Source organism: Heterocephalus glaber, unplaced genomic scaffold (genome assembly GCF_053883595.1).
Source record: "Heterocephalus glaber isolate CG9 unplaced genomic scaffold, H.glaber_assembly_v1.0 deba00001673, whole genome shotgun sequence".
In the NCBI taxonomy this organism is placed as follows: Eukaryota; Metazoa; Chordata; class Mammalia; order Rodentia; family Bathyergidae; genus Heterocephalus; species Heterocephalus glaber.
The window spans coordinates 8,226,357-8,248,510 of NW_028258410.1; the positions used below are offsets into that span (position 1 = coordinate 8,226,357).

At 61.5% G+C, this 22,154-nt stretch overlaps 1 protein-coding gene across 3 annotated transcripts; it reads right to left on the reverse strand.

The window, feature by feature from the left end:
- Window positions 1–85: 85 nt before the first annotated feature.
- On the reverse strand, window positions 86–19,241 carry Col9a3 (collagen type IX alpha 3 chain). Of its 3 annotated transcripts, none has more exons than XM_087197574.1 (32): window positions 19,134–19,241; window positions 18,570–18,638; window positions 17,493–17,528; window positions 16,881–16,952; window positions 16,293–16,346; window positions 15,515–15,550; window positions 15,216–15,239; window positions 14,926–14,979; window positions 14,667–14,720; window positions 14,321–14,362; window positions 13,268–13,324; window positions 12,779–12,832; window positions 12,264–12,317; window positions 11,992–12,045; window positions 11,739–11,792; window positions 11,313–11,366; window positions 10,735–10,788; window positions 10,162–10,215; window positions 10,010–10,063; window positions 9,634–9,678; window positions 9,490–9,543; window positions 9,366–9,419; window positions 8,872–8,925; window positions 8,696–8,767; window positions 7,386–7,421; window positions 6,746–6,790; window positions 5,443–5,475; window positions 5,152–5,298; window positions 4,934–4,988; window positions 4,321–4,503; window positions 1,833–1,910; window positions 86–692 (listed from the first exon to the last, which is right to left on the reverse strand). In XM_087197574.1, the coding sequence occupies exons 8-32, from the start codon at window positions 14,944–14,946 to the stop codon at window positions 502–504; spliced, it is 1,653 nt and encodes a 550-aa protein (XP_087053700.1). In that variant the 5' UTR covers window positions 14,947–14,979; window positions 15,216–15,239; window positions 15,515–15,550; window positions 16,293–16,346; window positions 16,881–16,952; window positions 17,493–17,528; window positions 18,570–18,638; window positions 19,134–19,241; the 3' UTR covers window positions 86–501. The 3 variants fall into 3 exon arrangements, with proteins under 3 accessions (XP_087053700.1, XP_004841082.1, XP_087053699.1); XM_004841025.3 differs by lacking the exon at window positions 19,134–19,241 and adding an exon at window positions 18,858–18,996; XM_087197573.1 differs by lacking the exons at window positions 4,321–4,503; window positions 19,134–19,241 and adding an exon at window positions 18,858–18,996.
- Between the last annotated feature and the right edge of the window lie 2,913 nt (window positions 19,242–22,154).

A 22,154-nucleotide genomic window follows, 5' to 3' on the forward strand; every position in this document is an offset into this window, starting at 1 on the left:
GTAAATATTGTCAGAGACCTACGTTTGTACACAGAACTAGGTCAGGCAGGCTAGACTTTCCACTGAAGACACTGCATCAAGTCACTAATCTTAAGACTTAATATATCATTTTATTGGGATTGTATCATAGTCTTTACACAAATGCTATGTAAACAAGTCTGAGTTTATCTCATGGGCTTGTACACAACTCCTTATATACACCCTGCATCCCTTCCAGATGCTGGGTGTAGTTGGATCCATAGGGCCTGTGTCTGAGGTATGCTATCACAGATGAATGGCCACTGTGAATGCTGCAGACAGGACCCGGGACAGTGGCATCGTTGGCTGCTCTCGGGCTTCTCTAGCCAGCGGCTGCCAAGAAGGAAGCTGAGGGCCTGGTCAGGATGGCCTCCTGGACTGACTGGCTGTGCTGTCCACCCCTGATGACCTAGCCGTTGACCTGGGCCGGCCTGTCAGCTTAAGTCCTCATTGTCATCACTTCCCGCTTCCTTCAGTTCTCTTCTATGCGCTGCGAGGACCAGATTTTTCCCCATTCCCTCCTAACACAGCTCCTTGGCAGGCGGAAGTGTCACAGATCCCTGGTGTCCCCTGAGCCCCGACAGCACCGGCAAGCCCAGGATCTCCAGGAAGCCCCGGCTCACCATGAGCACCATCCCGGCCGTCTCTGCTGATGCCGGGCACGCCTTGTGACCCTGCAGACCAGATGGGGCAGAGCCATGAGAACCCACCAGCCTCTCTCTGCTGGCTTATTTTCTGACCTCCAGACGAGGCCAGGAGGAAAGCCCAGGCCAGGACTCACAGGGCAAGGCCTGTGGTGGGCAGGGGAGGGCAGGTGGAGAGGTGGCGAGGCCCAGGCAGATCCCTGGGTGGAGGCCGGGTGGCCTGAGGATGGCACGCTGAGTGCGTGTAGAGGGCTTGGGGTGGACAGGAGGGGGAGTCACGCCTGGTGGGAGGCTGTGGGTAGTGGGTCCCAAGGTAACCAAAGGCAGAGTCATCCATCATGTGGGATGCAGACCAAGCCCCACTGGTGCCCAGAACAGATGGGAGGTTGCTGTCTGCCAGACATGGCAACTTGGAAGTGACGCTTCAGGCCACACAGGTACAGTGCGGCGAGGCCGGCCTGGCAAAGCAGGAGCTGGGCACACAGCGTTGGGGACCAGAGAGGAGTGCAGGAGCCAGGAGTGTGCTGCGCGCATGCGTGAACACCAGGAGGACAAGGCTCAGGACTGCCAGAGGAAGGCCCTACCGAGTCATGTGAGTCACGAGAGGTTGGAATGTGGTGGGGCGTGCTGACTCCTCCTCCACAGGATGTCTGGGGTTTTTGTTTTTGTTTTGCTTTTCAGTTTTCCATGGTGCTGGGATTGAACCCTGTGCCTCACACATGCTAGGCAAGTGCTGTACCACAGAGCTACATCCTCAGCCCTTTTGAAAAACTATTTTGAGATAGGTTTGCTAAGCTGTGCAGGCTGCCTTCAAACTCGCAGTCCTCCTGCTTCAGCCTCCCGAGAAACAGGGCTTGTGCCATTTAACAGTTAAAAAATCGAACATATGAAGTACACTTGGGTCAAAGGAGAGAAAATGGCTTTAGAATTTAACTGGGATTTAGATGCAGAATGGCTTTAGTTAAGTAAGTAGTGCTTAACCAAATCTCCTTAGCTAACACAGATACAGGGAGATCTATTCATTAAACTTTTACGTATGAAGGTATTTAAGGCAGTTTGTAATCTTGTCTCTAAGCATGTTTTGCCAAGAGAAGAGCATTTCTCCTCAGAAAGTGAGACATGTCTGTAACCCAAGCACTCCCCACATTCCCTGGGGTGACAGTGTCCTACCTTGGAGTCCCTGGTCTCCGGCGGGGCCGTTCAGCCCTGCGCCCACTGCACCCTTGTCTCCTCTGTCGCCCTGACCTCCTGCAGTGAGGGTGGACACAACACATTGTCAGAACAGCCGCTGCAGCCACAGTGCCAGGTTAAGCAGGGTCCCACCCTGCTCACGCTTTTCAAAGAAGCAGAACCGCTTAGAACCTTGCAGGTGTCATAGGTATGGCTCAACGAGGGACACAATGAACCCACTCTGCCTCCAGTGGCACCAGCCATCGCCACCCTCCCTGACCTCTGCAGCCACTGTGGGTGGCATTTGGTTTGTTCAAAATATTTATGCCTGCTAAGCCATTGGGTATTGATGTGGCATTCATTTTTACATGATTTTTGACCCCTGCATCACCTAAGGGTATTTTAAAATGTCCCTCTGACAGCGTGGAATCTCATCTCTATTTTGGCCTGCCTGAGTCGCGGTGGTGGAGAGATGTTAAACTCTCCCATTAGTGGCAGCAGGTTTCTCACCACTGGCTTTGTAGGTTCTGCAGCCAGGATACTAGAGGCATACGTCATCCTGGGAGCATATTCCTGACAAACTTAACCTTGTGTGTGTGTGTGAGGGGGGTTCTAGATACTGAGATACATCCCCAGCTCTTTTTATTTTGAGACAGACTTAAGTTGTTCGGACTGGCCTGGAACTTGTAATCCTCCCACCTCAGCCTCCTGAGTAGCTGAGCCAAACTGTAGTTCAGGCCAAACTGAACTTTTGATGAGTACAGAAGCACACTGTAAGGCCAAAGGCATTATTCGCACTATTCTGCTTTGCCCGTGCTAACAGTGGCACCACCTTTAACTGGGTGTGGTTTCTCAGCATGCCTACAGTGCTGCTGTCTTTTGATACTGATCAGAGTTGTGGGCCCCTAATTAGTACAAGACCCTAAGGCCATCGATGCTTCTCCTCTGGGAGGCGCCCAGGGCCCTGGAGGTGGGAATTGTCCCCCCGCTGGGCAGTGGGCTTTCAGGGTCAGTGGTCCCCCAGGAAGTTGGCCTGTTGGCCCTGGTGCAGTGGGCCTGACCTGCTTGTCCTGGGCTGTGGGGTGGGGCTGCTCCCTCTCAGGGCTGTGTCTGCCTGTGTCTGAGTCCCATAAAGGCCCAGTCATGTAGGAATCTTCAAAGTATGTGGGATGCCTGGAGCCGCATGCAGAAGCAGGGGCCAGGACAGAAGTGGGCTTGTGCTGTGGCCCAGAGCACTCGGGTCTGTGCGTCATGGTGATCACGACTTAAAGAAGCATCCAAGGGATTGGTCGGGGATTTAGCTCAGTGGTTTCACGGCCTGCTGCACAAGCGCAAGGACCCGAGTTCAATCCCCAGTACCAAAAAAAAAAAGAAGCATCCAAGGGAATGTGGAGCAGCGTGATGGTTTGGACAGAGACTGCACGTGGGCAAGAGGAACGTGACCTGCCCGCCCGCCAATGCTGAATTGCCTCCCTCTCCTAAAAGCAAGTGAAACAATGCTGCTCATTGCACAGAATCTCTTCACCTGCTAAAGCATCTAATCTCAGAAGGAAGGAAGACTCACAAAACTGTTTCCCTTAAAACTTTTTTAGGGCTAGGGATTTAGCTCAGTGGTTCCGCCGTCTGCTTTGCAAGCACAAGGTCCTGAGTTCAATCCTCGGCCCCAAAAAACTTTTTTAAGCTCTTTGAGAAGCAGGAAGTTGTTGGTCGCTCGAAGTTAATTGGAGTCGTGGTGTCAAACCTTTCACCTGAGCCACAAGGCTGCCGGACGGAGGTTCTGGCTTCCCTTGGGTCAGAGGCCAGCCTTCCACACGAGCACCTGACAGCACTCACTTGTGTCTGACCTGCACCTCCCTCCAAACTTGTCTTTGATTCTTATCCTCAAAATACAATTTCAAATTGATTTTGCCTTTTGCAACAGACATTTTTATGTACTACCAATTTTGGGGAAGACATGTGCGATTACAGGGACTCCCATTATTCCTCACACTTTTACCAACCCCTTCCCACCAAATGTTCTGTTGAGAAAAATAACACATTAAAAAAAAAAGTTCTGGGCTGGGGATTTAGCTCAGTGGCACTGTGACTGCCTCACAAGCGCAAGGTCCTGAGTTCGATCTCTGGTACCAAAAAAAAAAAATCGTTCCCTCAGGATTAGTAAGGAATTAACTTGGGCCCTGAAAGCACAAAGCCCCAGCCTTCTAGGAGTTACCTGGAGGGTCCCCATCATGCCCTGGAGCAGAGGCAGTGGTAACTGGGGGTGGGAGGGTGACCAATACGGATGTTGTGTCGGGCCCAGGCCAGTCAAGGCCAGAAAACAGTGAGCTCATGTCCAGGTGACCTTGGGCCCCGATGTGCCCGCTTCTCCCTCCTGTACCTCTGAAGGAAGGCAGCACAGCTGCTTCGGGCTGTGGGATGTCTGGGTTTTGCTGTGCAGCTAGTGTGGTTCTGCCCACGCACAATGAGTGGTGTTGGGCTGACTACTCACCTCTGGGGCCAGGGTCTCCCAGCTCCCCCGTGGGACCGCGGTATCCGGGAGGCCCTCGAATACCAGGGTGGCCGATGGAGCCTGGAGGGCCAGGAGGCCCTGGAGGACCAGCTGGACCAGGCCGACCGATGGAGCCCGGTGCTAAAGGCTTCCTCAGGTGTGCAGCTAACTGTGCAATTTGCTCTTGGAAAACAGAGTGCGAGCATTTATGTCACAGGATTATGAAGATATTTTAATGCAAGGCTCAGGTCTATACTGCCTTTCGGAAGGAAGTTTCCATTTATCGCATGAAAGTGGTTTTTACTATGTTGGGATATCGCAGGGCTAGAGTGGAGACCCACCCTCCCCTGTCTTGAAATGTTTCTAATTCTGGGAATTGGAGGGCCACAGACATCCACTTGGGGGGGCTCAGGGATCTGTCCCTCCAAGCCCTAAGGTGCAGTGCCTTGTGCCTTGTAACTGCCAGGCATGCAGAGGGCAGAAGCTGTTCACTGTGGCACAGGCATGGACCACACACACCAGCAGGTGGGCAGGCAGGGGCGTAGCAAGGAGCACAGCTGGTGTGCAGCCCAGGCACTGAGAGCCCCGGCAGGGACGGGCAGCAGCCACTCACCGCTGATCACGCCCCCACACAGCTCCCTGATGCGCTGCTCACTGGCTTCTTTCCCCTGAAATTCACCCAGCAATCCGTCAGCAGACAGGGCAGTGTGCTGGCAGCCTCGCTGAGACATGCCCAGTACTCCGCTGCTAACGTCACTACTTAGAGAAAACAGTCTAATCCAAGACAAGCCCAATGCCCAGGCACTGAGTGGCAGAGGAAGGACCACGCACCGGAACTCCAGGATTCCCGGTGATCCCAGGGATGCCCTGCACACCCTGGAGGCCCACGGGCCCAGGTGGGCCAGGGGCGCCCTGGACGCCACTGGTGCCATTGGGTCCCTGGATGCCTTTGGGGCCTAGCTCCCCTCGACTTCCAGACTGCAAAGAAAGAGAACAAACCGGGTCCGAGGAGCCTCACTCGGCAGGCCAGGACCCTACAGCGCTTGCTTTTGTGACCACAGACCTGCGCGCCAGCCATGGGGCTGGATGGGAAGCCCCTGAGAGCATCTGCCCGACACTTACCTCTCCTTTGGGTCCAGCTGAACCACTGGGGCCCTGTGCGGAGGGAAGGTGTATGCTTGGTTATCCACGAGCTGTCCCTGGTCGGATGGGAAGTGGCTCCCAACAAACTGACCCAACCAACTATTAGTTGAGGATGAAAATTTAAAAATCATCTTCAAGCCACATCACAATTTTGACAGGGTGACTTTTTTTTTGTTCTCCTATGGACACTTGATATTGCTGAGCATATTAACCACTCATGCCTTTTGAAACCTCTCCCCTGAAGAGTGACTTTGTAACTCCAGCGTAGTTTCTCTTACACTTGTTTACTTTGTTTCCATTATTTTTATAAATAATGCTGAGCTGAATGCCTGTGTCTCAAACTCTGGGCCCTGTTCAGCTGAGTCGCGGAATGACCAGTCCCAGACATGTGAATGGGACCCAGTTCTAACCAGACAGCCGAGTGTGTGCCACCGGGAGCAAGGACAGGGCTCGCACAGGGGGCTGCCTGGCCCTGGCCACCCCTCGTCCACGGGCCAACTGCCACAGCCCGGGCCAGCGAGGGCAGGTGGAAGCCCTCACCCGGTCCCCACCAGTGTGGCTGAAAGCATGCAAGAGGCTTCCCCGCTGGCAGGGCCCTTGTTCTCGGCCACTGCCCGCCGCCCCAGCAGTGGAACGGAGGCCAGGAAGCTTCTCGGATTTCCAGGGTCCCAGCTGCCAAGACAGTGTCAGAATTTGCCAAAGTAAATTAAGCACAGGCCACTGAGGAGCCTAAGTTCATTCTGGGCCACGGTGCCCCAGAGACCAGGATCCCTTTCTGTGTTACCCAGAAACAAAGCAAAGACTTAATTACAGACTTAAAGCCCCAGCCAATGCAAAGCCAGAAAGGTCTTTTTTCCCCTCAGATTTTAGCATTATTCCATTTCCATAACCCCCAGAAGGAGAGATGGGAGTCTGGGACCTGATACACCCAAGCATTTTATTTAACCCTGCCCATCTCTGCTCTGAAGGTATAGTTTGTTCCAGTTAAACCTCGTCTGCGACTGCTTCATCCAAGGACCTCAAATGAGTGACTTCCACACTCAGAGCCCCCACACTCGAGCCACCAGACCTGCAGCTGCTTTCTGGCCAGGTCCCCGTCCCTCCCGAAGTGACGGCCTGAGGCCAGGCCTCGACCTGAAGGACCCGGAGCCTGTGCACAGCTGCCCATAGAGAGCTGCCTGTGCTTCCACCAGGGGCTGCATCTGCTGGCCGTGTCCCCCCGCCAGTTCCCCGCCGAGACCAGCCGCAGCTCCCAGCTGTTAGGTCACTAGGCCGCACTTACCAGCTCTCCTTTGTCCCCAGGAAGGCCATCGGAACCCGCAATGCCCTGGGGACAGCACACCCAAAGGTTAATAGTGGCTCCTTCCTGTCAAGCTACTGAAGCTACCAGCGCTCAGACCTGAGGCCGAGGCTGGAGTCCAGGCCTGGCACCCGCTTTGACCAGGCTCCCGGGACAGCAGGGACCCTGCCTCTGAGAGCTCGGGGCCAGCAGGGACCCCAAGGCTGAAGTCACCTGGAGGGAGGCCTGGGTGCCAGGGGGCTCAGAAGGGCTCTGCAGGGATGGCTACAGCCTCCCCCGCTCCCGCCCAAGCTGCTCCAGGGAGAGAAGTGCAGCAGAGAAACAGCTTTCTAAGCTGTCCCTGTAGAGAGGGGGTTAGAGCCCAGCCCTCACACACCGTCTCCCTGACCAGGCCCGGCTGTGTGCCCCAAGAGAAGCAGCTTCCATCATTCCACCTCTGCTGTTACTGTGCTAAGTGGAACAGGAGGAGGAGGAGGAAGGGAAACGAGAAACACAGCAGCCGCTCAGAGTTGTGAGCACAGACCCAGAGCCCGACGGCCCAGCAGGCAGAGCCCGGCCCAGCCGGAAAGCTCCGGGAGGCGCCTCGGACAGGTCCCGGGTCCGACCACCATTGCCCGCTCACCTGGTCTCCCTTCGGGCCTGCAGTGCCTCCTGGGCCCTGCGCAGGGAAAAGGCTCTGGGTTAGAGAAGCTCAGGAGTGCAGGAGGTGGCGGGGTGAAGCCCTCGCACCGTCACAGCCTGGCCCGGCCTGGCCCGGGGGCGCACCCCATGTTCACAGCCGACAGGTCCCGCTGGCCACCGGTCTGTGCCCTGTGCACCCCGTGAGTGTCGGGAGCTTTCCCCACAGAACACCCTGCCCCTGCCCAGGTCCATGGCGCCAGTCCCGGAGGGCCGGTGAGGCCCTTTGAGCTGGGTGCTGCCCTGTGGGTACTGCGGCCTCGCCATGCTAGGGCAGCTTTGTGCCAGTCTCATCTTGGTGGCTTCCCTCAGACCTGGGAAATCAGGAGCAAGTCTGGGAGTTGTAGGACCCCCAACACAGCCAGCTGGTTGAGCGCTTAGTGGTACAGCGCTTGCCCTGCGTACATGAGGCCCAGGAGGATCCCCAGCACTGCCAACACACCAACGGACAACCCCACGTCCCCTGGAGCAGGTGAGGACCTGCCCCAGAGGCCAGGGGCAACTTCCCCGGGAGTGGCAGCTCCAGAGTTCCACCCACTCCCGACAGCCCCGTCCCACTCTCCCCGCTGAGGATTCTCCACGTCTCCAGGCCCTGGGGCTGGCGTGTCTTCCCGCCTCTGGAATGTCCTGCCTGGAGCCTGACAAAGGGCCCACTGTCCCTCTGTGGAGTGGTGGTTTCCACCTCTCCCTCTTGCAGCGATGTCGAGTACCCTCCCCGGGCAGCACACCCTTGTCAAGATGGCTTCATCTCTGCCAAGCAGGGCCAGCCGAGGCAGGGATCTGGTGAGGGGCCCAGGGCCCAAACAGACCCCTAGCCTTCTCCAGGCAACCCAAGGGGTCCCTGAGCAGGCCACACCCCCTGTGCCCCGGCCTTCACCAGAGCTACAAGACCAGGACAGGGCCTGCAGGCTCACTGGCACCCAGACTCCCTCAGCAGTGCCCCTCTGCCGAATCAGACCTCGTCCGATACACAGGGCTGGAGCTGCCACCTCTCCTCTGGCCCAGCTCCTGGGCCCTGGTGGCGTGCTGTTTGCCCTGCCAGGCCTCTACAGCCAAGAGGGACGAACACTGGAGGAACCGAGGGGCGCTGCGTTCAGAGCTGGCTCCTCTGCCCTCACCCAGGTGGGCAGCAGCAGGCTTGGCTGGGAGCCGCTGGCTGGCAGGGTGTCTGCTCCCTGCCTGTGCCCACGGAACCAGGGTAGGGGTGGGATGAGGTACGTGAGCAGGGCACTGCCTGCCAGAATGGCCACTCACCCGGTCGCCCACTTCACCACGGAGGCCCTGCGGACCCGGGAGGCCAAGGTCTCCTATGCTGCCCTTTCGGCCCTGTGGACAAGGTCCGAGCTGTCAGTGCCCACAGAGCCCAGCAAGACCCCTGCCACTCCTCCAGGACTCACTGCCCTGGCCCAAACCTGACCCACTGAACCTACCTGGAAGCCTCGGACTCCGGGGGCCCCGGGAGGACCTTGTGGGCCGAGGGCCCCCTGAAAGACACAGGTGTGAGTGGATGTCCTGGGCCTGAGGAGTCATCTGTGGTATGGGCAGGGAGCCCAGTGGGCCCGGCTCTGTCTCCCTGTCATCCCAGGCCATTTGGCCAAGGTGCTGGGGACAGAGGCAGGGCTGCTCCCGGGGAGACAGTTAAGGGGCTCTGAGAGAGCGGGCTCTGGACCCTATTTGTCAGGCCAGACTTAGAACCACCCCGTGGCTGGTGCCAGACAGGATTCTCCGTGCTTGTTGGGGTCTCAGCTGCACTGCGGCGTGAAGCTCCCAAGGACAGGGCAGCTCAGACAGCCCGGCAGCCTCCCTGAGGGCAAGGGGCCAAGGAGGCAACACTGCCCTCCCAGAATTCCCAGCTTTTGAGCGCTAGGCCCATGCGTGCATCCAAAGTGCCACCTCAGCCTGCTCAGAGCCCACCCACACTTACCATGGAGCCCCTGTGGCCAGCCTCGCCGTGCCCCCCGGGCATGCCGATGTCTCCCTGCCAGCGGGAAGAAGGACGTGAGGGGAGGGCCCCCGTGCACATCCCAGGGAAGGCCGGGGAAACTTACGGGCATGCCAGGCTCTCCAGAGGGGCCAGCCTCGCCCAGCTCCCCGGCTGTGCCCTAGAAGAGGGGAGGCCCTGAGTGCTGCATCCTCTGTCCAGGCCCAGGGCACTGCCTGCCTGCCCTCCCCCGGAGAAAGCAGTCACATACCAGTTCTCCCTTCTCGCCTTTGGACCCTGCTCGTCCAGGGAGGCCCTGCCAGGACAGAGCTCGGGTCAGGGCTGCTGAGTCCCTGGCAGTGCACACACAGGCAGCCGAGGCTAGAGAGACCACCCCCCAAGGTGGGGGCAGCCACTCCAGCCTGCTGGCCCCAGGGTGGGGCTCAGACGGCTTCCTGGGGTTCAGATGCAGAGCCCCTGCGAGTGCCCAGGCAGGCCTGATGGGAAGGCGGCCCCACGACACACGGGGTGAGCTCAGGCACATTTGCACGACAGGCACACCAGTGTGTGAGCATAACAGGCCCCAGTGGGCAGTTCCTGGACCCCCCATAGGAGCTGGCCAGCTGTGTTCCTGGCAGCGAACTCACCGGCAGCCCATTGGGGCCCTTCTCTCCCAGGGCACCATGGCGACCGGCCTCTCCCTGTGAGGAGTGAGTGGTAGGGGGCAGAATGGGCGCCGAGGCCTCAGGAGCTGAGCTCCCCCCAGCCCCTTCCCACAGGCAGCCTGCTGAGCACCAACCTTCTCGCCATCGAGTCCTGGCATGCCGTCCCGGCCATCCGTGCCTGGCACACCCTGGGGATGAGGAACAGCGAGGCCTGCTGCCCTGCCCTTCCTCTGCAGCGCTGCTCCCCTTGGAGCTGCCCCTTTCTCATTCCCCAGAACTGGGTCCCCCACTCTAGCTCCGCAGGGTTCTGTGGCTTCCCTGCTGAGGGGTCGTGTGGAGCCTGTGTCACCCCCAGAGACCACTGTGCAGGGCGGGGTGCAGGCAGGCATCACTGGCTGGCCAGGGAGCCCAGGGCATAGCCTGATCTGAGCCCTGCGGTCGTCCTGCTGGGCGACAGTGGCTGCAGTGCTGGACGTTGGAAAGGGGGGGCTGTCCGAGCTTTGCTTCACGCGTTAAGAAGGGGGGAGCTGAGTGTGAGCATGCACGGGCCCACCGGACAGAGCCCCTCAGACTGCGGGTCACACACCTGGGGAGCCAGCCCAGGAGGCAAGGTGGGCAGCTGAGAAGGGGAACTCGGGCAGCCCTCCTGCCCCGTGTGGCCAGCATGTGTGTGTCCCAGTGAGCGCGCCAGGCAGGCAGGTACTCACCAGCTCCCCACCTGGCCCGGCCACGCCAGGGATTCCTTTGGGACCAGGTCTACCCTAAAGACACACAAGGGACAGAAACAGCCACAGCTGGAGGCCTGAGAGATCTCAACCCGAGCTGCCTCACCACTTCCTGCGGCTGTGCTCTGGGTGGGGCAGCTGCTGTGCCCAGCCCAGCTCCGGGGCAGTGAGGCCGGGTGCTGCTGGAGCAGCAGCTGGCACGGTGGCTTGCTGGTGCTCCCGCTCTGGGCCTCACAGGTGGAGGAGATGGGGTGGGTCTGGCGGCTGCTGCAGCAAATACCAGCTTGGGGACAGTCCCTTCATTTCTAGGGGTGCTCAACTGTTGGGCTCTGTCTCCCCACCTCCCCAGTCCCCACTGCACAGCAGGCAGCCAGGGCTGGGGGAAACACACTCGGCCCGGGGCCAGGACAGGGCTGCAAGGCCAGGATCTGAACCCTGGGGCAGAGGACGGGCTGCCACCAGACAGATGCCCCAGGGTCTGCCGAATGCCCCACCCACCCTAGGGGAGTAAGATCCAGTTCTCCCCAGAAGGACCCAGAGAACCAATGTCTCTTACTTACAAGGTCACCCTTGGGGCCTCGGAAGCCCTCAGGGCCCCTCCCACCTCTGTCACCCTGGAAATGACAAAGAGGTACAGGGACAGAGTCAGCAACATGGAAAACGGAACAAGCTGGACCAAGGAGACTGGGCCCTCCCAGGCCTGGCGGTCGGAGCGGTGGGTTTGCTGCTGCTGCGGGTCACAGGGCCGCGGGGTGACCACACCAGGCCTCTACCCAGAGCGCCAAGCAGGCAGAGCCACGGCGAGGACAGACTCCCGTGAGCCTGCCCCTCAGGCATGCACAGGTGCCCCCAACTGTGCCAGGTCCCCACATGTGCCCACAGCATAGCCCAGCTCGGGGCAGGCAGGCCAGTGGGCTGTGACACGGCAAAGGGAGGGGACAGGGCCTGGCCTGCATGGGGCTGCCCTCACCCAGACACGCACATACCACTTTCCCGGGAGACCCTGGGGCGCCAGGCGGCCCTCGGAACCCAATGGGACCCTGCAGGAGAGAGAGGGCGTTTGGGGTCCTCTTGCAGTAAGGGGCCCAGAGGGAGGCCGTGGCAGGACCAGAGCACATGGGCACTGGCTGCTGAGCCTCAGGCCTGATGGATCCCAGTGGGCTCTGGAGCACGGGTCCCCACGTCCCACGGGCTGACCTCAGCTGGCCCCCATGCCGCCACGAGGGCAGCAGGACTTACCCGGTCCCCAGGGGGCCCCAGTGGCCCTGGCAGCCCTCTTAATCCTCGGGGACCCTGTGGGGAGGAAGCTGGAGATGCAGAGGCTGGCTGCACCCCAACCTGGGCAGCTGCTGGGCCCCCAGGGACCCTGGTGCCTCTCCCCCAAGCTCATCCCCTCAGCTCTGGGCTGGGTTCGGCCAGGGGCCTGCTTAGGTTCTGGCTGCCTGGTCAGTGTCCTGGGGTGACCACCTGTGGGGTCCCCTCCTCCCACCGCAGTCCCACCCTGGCCTCACCTGCAGCCCCACGGCGCCTGGAACACCAGCAGGACCGGGTGGGCCGGGGTCACCCTGCCACAGAGAAAGGAGTGGTCAGCAGTTCAGCCTGGCTCTTCCAACCTCCCTCTGCCTGCTGTCTCCCAGAGCAAGCCTGAGCAGCACTGCCTCTCCTCCTGGGCAGGTGAGCATCCCACGCTACACACGCGTTGGTCCCCCCTAGCCACTCTGCCCGCCAAAGAGCATCCTGGCTTTCATCCCCAGCAGTGAGGATGGACAGTGGCCTCCATGGATAGTGACCAGAGCAAGGGGACAGGCAGTCAGGGACCCCGACCTTCACAGATACACCAGGGAGCTGCACATGAGGTGACCCGACCAACCAGCCCTGACCGGCCAGGCCCCATCAGGAAGCATGTACAGCAGGGGCCACCAGGGCCCATGAGGCGTGCTGCCTGCCCCTGCTGAGTCCCGGGGTCCATCACCCACTGCCCTCCTGTTCAGCAGCCCACCCCCAGGCATGGCCAGAGGTGCTTTACCTTCTCGCCGTCCTTGCCAACTTCTCCCTGTTCTCCTTTGTGGCCGGTGGGCCCCTGCAAGGAAACAGGCATGGCCCTGCAGACCTCAGTGCCCTCCCTGGCTGCATTGCACGGAGGCCCGAGGCCCAATTAGCTCAGGACCCAGCCCCAGCAGCACTGCAGTGTTCAGGACCAAAGGCCAGGACCCAGATTGGGAAACAGGCCCAAGAGACCCTGCGACCCAGCTGAGGGCCCTCAGCCAACAGGGCGGCCAGGACCAGCAGGGGGCCCATGGTGCCAGCTCCCCCAAGGCTGCTCCGTGCCTCCTGTGGCTCTCACAGCCGAGGCCCGGCCAGGCCACATCAGCTTCCAGCGCATCGCTGGGGCGGTGAGGGCTAGGGGACAGGCCACTTTCCCCCTGTGACAACCCTGGGTCTCCGTCCCCCAAGTCCTAAAGCCATAGGGGACCCAGCTGCAGGAGGCCCGCATCACCCCACAGCCACCACTCACCTTAAACCCTGGCATTCCTGGAGGCCCGGGGGGGCCTGGAGGGCAGACGGCAGGGCACTGTTGGGAAACAGAGCAGTCAGAGCCTCCTAGCCCTGTGGAGGTCAGCACAGAGGCGCCCTGAGCAGGGCCACCGCACGTGGGCGAAGGAGGCTGTGGCTGAGCCCAGACAGGGCCCCAGGGGCTGGGGGAGCCAAGCTGGGCTGGATGCCCCTCCCTCACGGCCGATCCGATTTCTGAGCAAACCCTGGGTTTCAAAGCAGCTATTCACGGAAGCGGTCGGCTGCTGGCTGCACAAAGGGGCCTTCATCTTGGGACAAGCACCTGGTCACTCTGAGGAGGAAGCTGCTGCGAGCCCAGGGCACAGCAAAGAGGCTCGGGTCTGGAGGCCCACCCTGGGAGCAGGCCAGGACTTGGAGTGCAGGCGGCCCCTCCATATTCCTCACTGCCTGGGCAGGATGGCCTAGGCCTCTGCACTCCCCGGCCTGGCTTCAGGGGCCAGCGTCCACTGCCTCCCTCCAAGGACACAGCCAGCGGAGCTCTGGCAGTGAGAAGAGCCAGACCAGGACTGCTGGGTCCCTCAAAGGGGGTCAGTGCTGTCCCTCCAAAGCACAGCACTCCATGGACGCTGTGCTGCCTTGCCTGAGGCTGAACAGCTGCACAGAGGAGAAACAGGTCTGTTTTCCTTACAGGACTGATGAGGCTCAAAGGCCGAGATAAAGAATCTGTGATGAGGGACAGACCTGTCTGCACCGTACACTGCAGTGGCTGCTCTGCTGTCTGCCTGAGGTGACTGTCGTAATCTAAGTTTGTGTCGCCCATGTGGCTCCTTGTTCAGGTCCACGTGGTAGCCGGGCAGGTGGAAAGGGGGGGAAGCCTGGTCATGCCCCAAGCTGCCTGCACTGCGCCCCAGTCCCCAGGGAACTCCTTCCTGGCCCCACCTTCCTGCCGGTGGGAATTCCACATTGGAGGCTCCCGGGCGGGCAGTAGCCTCAGGCAGACCCTGCCCCAAGGCAGCCACCCCCTGCCCCCTCACAGATGTGTGCAAGTGCCCACCTGTAGGTCAGCAGCACCTTCAGGGAGGACCCCAGGCTGTCCCTGGAACAGAGAAGGACAGTGATGTCCACTTGCTTCCCACCCTCTCTGACCATGGCCTCCCCCGCCCACCAGGAAGCCAGGATCCTCCAGGGCCCAGAGCTGGGTGCCGCTGGCCCCTCAACAGGGCCCACGACAAGGACAAAAACATCTGTCCTGGAGGAGGGATGACCATGAGTTCTAGCCTAGACTCTGCCTTTGAGCCCTGCCTATTCCCAGGGAAGGGCCCCTCGTCTTCTGGGGAGATGGGCATCCAGCCCAGCGCTCTGGCCCGTGCAGGCACTCCAGAGCTCCCAGCCGTACTCACAGGAGGTCCCGGAGGTCCTGGGGGCCCAGGCAGGCCTGGAAGTCCAGAGGGTCCCTGGGGAAAAGGAAAATACTCAGAGCAGTGCCAGCCCCACGGGGTGAGGGGCCCGCTTGGGCCAGTTCCATCCCGCTCCTGGACAAGGCCATGCTGGCATCGGTGTGCCTGGGCTTCTGCTAATGCCCACCAACAAAGGGGGAGGAGGGGGCGAGATGGTGGCAGGGGAGCGTGCTCCACGTTCGGGTCCGGGTCGGCCACTCACCGGAGGACCTCGGAGGCCCATCCCACCGGGGAGGCCGCTCACACCTGCCTCTCCCTGTGGGATGAAAAGAGTGAGAGGTGAGGAGCCGCGCCCAAGGAGCCCTACAGACCCTGAGGAGGTGGCCCCATGGCCAGTTTGACCCCCTGAAGGGCGGCGCTCCAGGCGTTCTGGTCAGGTTGGCCCCAAGAAGCCCCATCCCTGCCATGGTTTGGGACACCCCAGCTCTGAGCATGGAGGCAGATCTGGGAGCTCGCGGGCTTGGGGGCGCGCACAGGGCGGTCTGTACTCACGGGGGGTCCAGGGAGGCCTTTGCCCTGCAAAACCAAGCACATGGTCAGGGTATAGGGTGGGGTTGGGCCTGCCACCCCCAAGACAGTTCAGGTGGGTCCTGGGAAGGGCAGAGGGACAGGTGGCTGGTCCCTGGGGACCCCCTTCCAGAGGGCACAGCCCAGATAGGGGCCCAGGTGCCCAGTGCAGGGCCCAGCCCCCAGGAGAGGCTGTAGGGGGACATCTGGGCTCTGGGTCACCCTGCTGTGGCCAAACCTGTTGGCTCCTCAAACTCCCAGGGAGAGGTGAGGACGGTACTCACCCCCAGCCCAGGCGGCCCCGGGGGTCCCAGGCTTCCCTGAGGAGGAAGGCAGGTGTCAAGGGTGCTCTGGGCCAGCAGCCTCACCTGTCTCCACGCTCCCCCCAGTCTGATCCCACAAGTCCTCCGAGGAGGGAGCAGGGGCAGGAGCCCCATTTACAGCTGACCAGGGATGAGGCTGAGGCAGGACCTGCCGCTGGCCACCTAGTGGGGAGCAGACTGGCCACAAGGAGGGCCCAACATCAGGACCAGCCTGGGCCACGCAGAAGTGACTCTGATGCCCATCCTGTCCTGGAAACCCCAGTACCAATGCGCCTCAGCCACGGGCAGCCAGGCCTCCACGCTCTGGGCCTGCCTTGCCCCTCTCTGAAGAGTAAGTAGAGTGCGAGTCCTCCGAAGGCAGGAGGGGAGAGAGCCAGCTAGTTCGTCCGGGTAGCAGTCAGTGTACAACAGTCCAACTAGACTTGGGGACTTGCAGGCAGGCAGCTGCTTACCTCAGGGGTGAGGAGGGGTTACCAGCCTACCACACCAGCTCTCCCTGCCAGGGTCTGGACACCAGACCAGATGTGGATGTGGCAGAAGGGAAGGCAGACACAGGGGCTGGCCACGTGGCACCCTGTGCCCACCACAGGGCAGAGGCCAGCCAGTGCAGTCAGGGCCACCCACAGCCTGAACTTTGGCTCCACTGCCCGTGCACACAGGACACCCACCTGCCACCCCTGCCAGGGGACCTCACCTGTTCACCGTGATCGCTGGACATGGGGGCGGGGCTGGTACCTACCCGTTCTCCAGGGGCACCTTTGGGTCCAGCAGGTCCGTCCCGCCCAGTCAGACCCTGGGGAGGGAAGCAGGAGGGAAGCACATGCCCAAGGACAAAAGTGGGCCTGCGACTCTTCCTTAAGTCAAATGAGTCCAAAGAGGCAGAGGACCCTGGGGCCTGCCCCGTCCTCTGTCCACCTGGGGCCCTCAGAGGCCCAGGGGACAGCCGCTGCGAAGACAGCAACAGGGCCTCATGGGGATGAAACCAGCAGGACCAGGGGCTCACGTCTCAGACACCCACAGAGACCACCCAGGCCAGCGGTGGGGTGGGAAGGCACAGGGCCAGGCCAGCAGGGGGCAGAGGAACCTGACAAGGGGCGCTTGTTCTGGGATCCGCAAAAGCTGGCAGGACTTGGACTCTGGCGGTCTGGTTCTGTCCCCTGCCAGGTATCAGTAGGGACTGGGACTAAGGCCAGGGAGCCCTGCTGGGGACTTCTGTCAGGACTGGGTTTCCTGCCTGAGCAGGCCCAGCTGGAGAGAAGCAATTAGAGCCCATGGCGGGGCTGGGCTGGGCTGTGCCAGTTAGGGCAGGAGGGGCTGGCACACTCACGTCCACACCTGGAAGTCCTGGCAGTCCTGCCTCTCCGGGCTTCCCTCGTTTCCCCGGGGTCCCCTTCGATCCCTATGGGGGAGGAAAGTGCTGAGTGTGAGGGATGGGTCCTTGGCCTTCGGCAAGGAGAAAAAGCACTTCCAGCGCAGGACTCTGCCAGCCACCGGAAGGGTCCCTTTCTTGGAGTGGTGCCCAGTCCTCCCGCCCCTCCCACCCCTCCCGCCCCTTGGTCGGAGCTGCAGGATGTTCCCCTGGGGAGCTCAGCCCCCAGGCCCAGCAGGTCTCAGAGTGGGACTGCAGTGGGCTAGGACTAGACAAGTTGAGGCAGCTGGCAGCTCCAGCCTGGGCGGCCTGCAGGGCTGTACTGTCCCTTCCATAGCCGGCCTGGCAGTGGCCCCAAAAAAGCTCCCAGCCAGACCCTACCCAGAGACACACTGAATCCACACACGCCCCTCCCACCCCTACCTGGTTCCAACCCTGCTGGAACCCTCAGAGGCCTCTTCTGGGGCGACACAGGCTCAGCCTGGTGTGACAGGACATCAATGACCTTCTGTTCCCTGTCCCCACCCCCTCCAGACTGGAAATGGCTGTCCCCTCCCCCAGGATACTCACCGGGGGCCCAGGCAGACCTGGAGGACCAGCTTCTCCCTGCAGAGGGGCAGATGTTCAGATGTGAACCCAGAAACCCCACCTCAGGGGAGCAGAGTAGGGCTGGCCTCCAATTCTGTCCTGGAGGCCTGGTCCATGGAGGCAAAATAGGGCTCCCTAGCCCCTCGTCCATGACCAGGGACTCTGCCCTCTACAGGCCAGCACCAGGGAAAGGGGGGCTAGAGAGCCGGGGCTCAGCCTTTGCAGGGCTGAGGCAGCATCTGACAGCCCTTTGAGAACACAGGGGTGCCCCCGCATGCCACAGCCCCCACCCGCAGTGCTGAGACTGAGAGCTGGACTGAGTGCCTTAGGAAGCAGGCTTCAGAGGACTGGGGGCTCCGCCCCCTGCCCCCCCCCCCCCCGGCTTGGGAGGAGGGCGCCAGGGCCACTCTCCACGAAGGGGTCCAGCAGCCTCAGTTCCCGGACACCCTGCAGCATGGTTAAGCCCTTTAACTGGATTTCCAGCCATGGGTTAAAGTGGGAGCCCTGAGCCCCAGCTGCTCAGCCCCAGCCGAGAGAGGCAGAGTGAGGGGTTGGCCCTGGGCCCCCGAGGACCAGGCCGGAAGTGGGTAAAGAGGGTTCATGGCTCCCGAAGCCAAGCTAGGGAGCTGGGCAGGGCCGTGGGGGAACCGCGGGCATGGATTGGCCTGGAGGGGGTGCCTGCCCTTTCTGGAGTGATCACCAGCGAGCCTCACGCCCCACCACCCCTCCGGGGGAGGCACAGGCAGCTCCCCCCAAGTGGGCCCCACCTGCCTGGGACACCTACGGAAGGCGCCACTGTGGGCAGAGTGGCCCCAGCCCCAGAAAGCCCTCAACAAGTCAGAGTGCATCCACCCGAGGATGCGACCCACTCGCCCGCAGAGCCCGGGTCCACCCCAGGGGCACGGGACCCTCGCTTCTGGTCCAAGGAGCACCGCCGTCCACCCTGGCAGGCTCTGCCCAAGCAGGACCAAGGGTCTCTCCCTTCACGGGCCACTGCGGCGCCCCGGGGTGCAGGGAGGTTCCCGTGGGTCCAGAGCCCCAGAACCGTGCCCGACTCACGTCAATGCCGTCCGTGCCCGGCTTCCCGGGTGGCCCCGGGGCCCCCGGGGGCCCAGGGAGCCCCACTTTCTGAAATGGAGAAGGGTCATTAGAAAGGCGCCCGCCTGCTCCTCGGCGGTCCCCCGCCGCCCTCTGACGGGCCTCAGCCGCACAGCGCGGCGCCCGCGGCAGCGACCCTCGCCCTGGCTCTCCCCCGGCCGCGAACAAAGCCGCACTGTGCGTCCGGCTGCCCCGTGAGGACCGGGCTGCAGCCAGGTCGTCCGGCCGGAGCGGTCAGAGCCTGCTCACCTGTGCGGTGGCGGCTGCCAGGAGCCGTCCCAGCAGGAGCAGGGCCAGGGTGGGCGCGCGGGCCATGGCGGGCGGCTCTGAGCGGCGCGGGCGGCCGGGCGGCCGGGCACAGGGGGTGGGCGGGCACAGCGCACAGCCCGGGCGCCCCGCCCCGCCCCGCCCCGCCCGCCGAGCGCACAAGCCCCGCATTCTGCCGGCCACCTGGGGGTGGCACCGGTGTTTTCTGGCCCGCCTGCGAGTTAAAATTATCCTGGGACCGGCGCGTTACACACACACCTTTCAGAGCGCAAGAAAGACTTCTTTCTGCCTTGCTTCTCAGCCGCAGCCTGGCGGGCCGCGCCCTCCGTGAAGGGCGCCCTTGTGCGGGGCGTGCGGCGGCTGGGCGGCTGCTGCGCTGCGCCCCCCTCGTCTCGCGCCGCCGCCGGGCCCCCACTCCCTCGCGGCAGCACCCAGTCCCCCTTTCCGGGAGACTCGGCAGCCTCCTGTCCCACCCGCGGGGCTGCCCCGTGTGCGGGGCGGAGCGGGGCAGAACAGCGCAGCCGGCGCGGGGTTTGCCACGCGGAGGTTACGCTGACCGGAGCCCACAGCAAGGTCACCTTTGCCACCACTGATGAATCGGGACCTCTTGGCACGCCTGTGACAGCGCGTGCGGTATTTGTGTTTGGTCCCGACGAGAAACCTGTCCCTCCTCTGTCCAGCTGGCACTGGGGGATACTTCCATGAGTCTGAGCGGTTCCCTCTCCAGCCGACAGCTGGGGGAAGGTGGCCACCCAGTGCCTGGGAGGGTGGAGAAAGGTGACGATCCTTCCCAGACACTTCCCTAAAGAGGTCTTCAACCAGAGGGCTCCCTCCAGGCAAGAAATACTGGCCCACGACCCTGAGGCTGCAGCTACCCACCAGCTGCGCATCATGTTTTCCTGCAGCTGCTCTGTGGACGTCCCGCTGTGGCAAAGCCAAGGTCGTGAGGTGGCCGTGCTACTTACTGGCCCCTCAATGGAAGCAGCACTAACATTTTCTTGGGGTTCTGAACTCTGCCTTCATCAGCATTCCGTCCTGTTCATACATCTCGGCGCTCTGTGCTGCGCCTGCTCTCCTTGACATTTATTCCTCGAGACTCGAAACCTGCTGGGTCTCTGCAGGGTTTGTGATGAACAAGGTGGTGGTGGTGGTGGTTGAGGAAACTTGCCTTGCTCCCCCACAGAATGGCTGTCAATTAATCAAATCCCCTCTTTGGAGGAGCCTGAAATTCACCTTCCTCTGTAAACGTCTACATGTGTAACCCAGGGGCTCAGAGTAGCTTGGATATTCTCTAACATTCAGTGTTTGATCATAGCTGCAGGGAGAACTTTTCAAATCTGTACCTTTCCAGTAAATAACTAAAGTTTGGGGGGTGTGGGGGTTATATTTTGCTATGAAAAAGAGGAAAGGGCTGCAGAAGAGGCTTCCTCTCCTGCCCAGAGATGCTCCTGAAGGTGTGAGCACCTGAAGGTGCCAGGTCCTTTCACCAGGTACAGCGGACCCTCAAGTTAAGGGCCTGACACACACACAACTTGGGTTAATTAGGTTAACGAAAGATTCATCTGCCTCATGTTATTTATGGCATGTACTCAGGTAAACATCTAAATCTCAGCTGTATTGACTTACAACCAACCTGAGTTACAACCAGCCCTCGGCGTCCAGGCACTGCCCAAGGACCAAGTCACTGATGGGGTTCACCACGTTGACAGGGTGTGGGCTGCCTCCGGGAACCCTCAGCAAAATGCTGCCCCAAGCTTACCGCCCTTAGGTTGGGCTTCAACTCTGAAGGCAGAACTGACTTTGGAGATTCGAATCAACCAGGAGGGAGTGGACAGAAAGGGAGGAGCTTCGAAGCAGCCTCTGCCCAGGAGCAGTAACTGGAAAGAGCCTCCTCCTCCTCCTCCTCTGCCATGGAGGAAGGCCTCAGCTCTCACAGCCCTGGGGTCCTGCAGGCTATATCAGAGGGGCGGGACAGTGTGTAGCCCTGCCCTCCATCAAGTCCTCTGCTCGGACCGAAGAGGCAGGGATGAGGGCTCAGAGCAGCCCTCTAATCCCAGGCCCTGGCAACAAGATCCTGTTTGGAAAAAGCAAGGGTGTGGCCACCCTGCACCTGCTCCTGGCCCAGGCCCACAGGCAGCCACACCAGTAGCCCTATGCAGCTAACCAGGGCACGGCATGGTGTGACTCAGGAAGCACAGGAGCCTTCACCGCTGGCGAGGGGAGTGGTCTGGCACCTGGGCCCCACGTGACCCCCCCCCCAGCCTTCCCTTTGTCACAGGGCCACTCCCACCTCCACACAGACCCCTAGCTGGGCTGGTTGAGGGCAGGGAGGGTGCCAGCCTCACCCACCCATCAGAGCCAAGCCTCTCTGGCTCCCACCTTGAGCTGGCAGAACAAAGCAGTGTCTTCCAGTTCAGGGACACTGCTCTCCTTAAAGCTCAGAGCAGGTGGGCCAGGCCCTGCCTCTCAGAGCAGGAGTGGGATTCCCTATCCAACTCAAGCCCCTGAGCATCAGGGATCAGAGGGACCCCACCAAAGTGACACTCTACATCACTCTCAGTGCCTCAGTTTCCCCTCTACAGTGAAAATCCCATCACTGGGCCAAACCAGAGTTGAAGTGCTGGGGTCCCACAGGTTCTGGTGGGGGAGCTGAGCCAGCTGCAAATGCCTGGTGCTCCAGAAGAGGGCAGTGATGGGCTTGTGAACACAGAGCCCAGAGCCAGCGCCCTGCAATGGACCCCAGGTCTGTGCCCCGTGTCCAGTGCTTGCTCAAGGCAGTCGGTCATCTGTGGTCCCTCGAGGGCTGCAAGCCAGCGGTGCCCTCACAGGTCCAACAGCTCCTCGCCCTCCACTGCAAGTGCTGGGGACAAGGGGGCGTCCTGGGAGGGGCTGCCCTGGCCTGGGAAGACAGCCCCGGGTGTGGAGGGCGGGGGGCGCAAGGAGGCGGAGTGCAACTCGCTGCTCTTCGAGCTCGCACGCAGGGCAGGTGGGAAGGCTGCTCTAGATCTGCAGCACCGAACACTGCTCCCCTGCCACCCCAGGACCCTGCAGTCCCCAGACTCTGGAGCAGTTGACAAAAGGCAGCCAGGGGCCAACTGTGCGGCCCTCAGGCTGCAGACCTTGTGGACTGGACACGTGCACGTGGGGTGGGGGTGGGGGGTGCGGTGCAAAGCAATGTGGCACCAGGCCACCCTGGAACATGGGGGGAAGAAAGCCGAGAATGTGATGCAACCGGCCCCACAGAGCCCCAAACAGAGCCTCAGTCCATGCCCACAGGCC

Excerpts from the sequence above, each read along its gene's own strand:
- Col9a3 (XM_004841025.3), bottom strand. The coding sequence starts at position 18,923 with ATGGCCCGCGCGCCCACCCTGGCCCTGCTCCTGCTGGGACGGCTCCTG. Across the intron at positions 16,953-17,492 it reads CAGGTCTGCCTGGGCCCCCG|GGATCGAAGGGGACCCCGGG; the intron begins GTGAGTATCCTG and ends CCTCCCCCATAG. Across the intron at positions 8,768-8,871 it reads CCGGAGTCCGAGGCTTCCAG|GGCCGAAAGGGCAGCATAGG; the intron begins GTAGGTTCAGTG and ends CCTTGTCCACAG.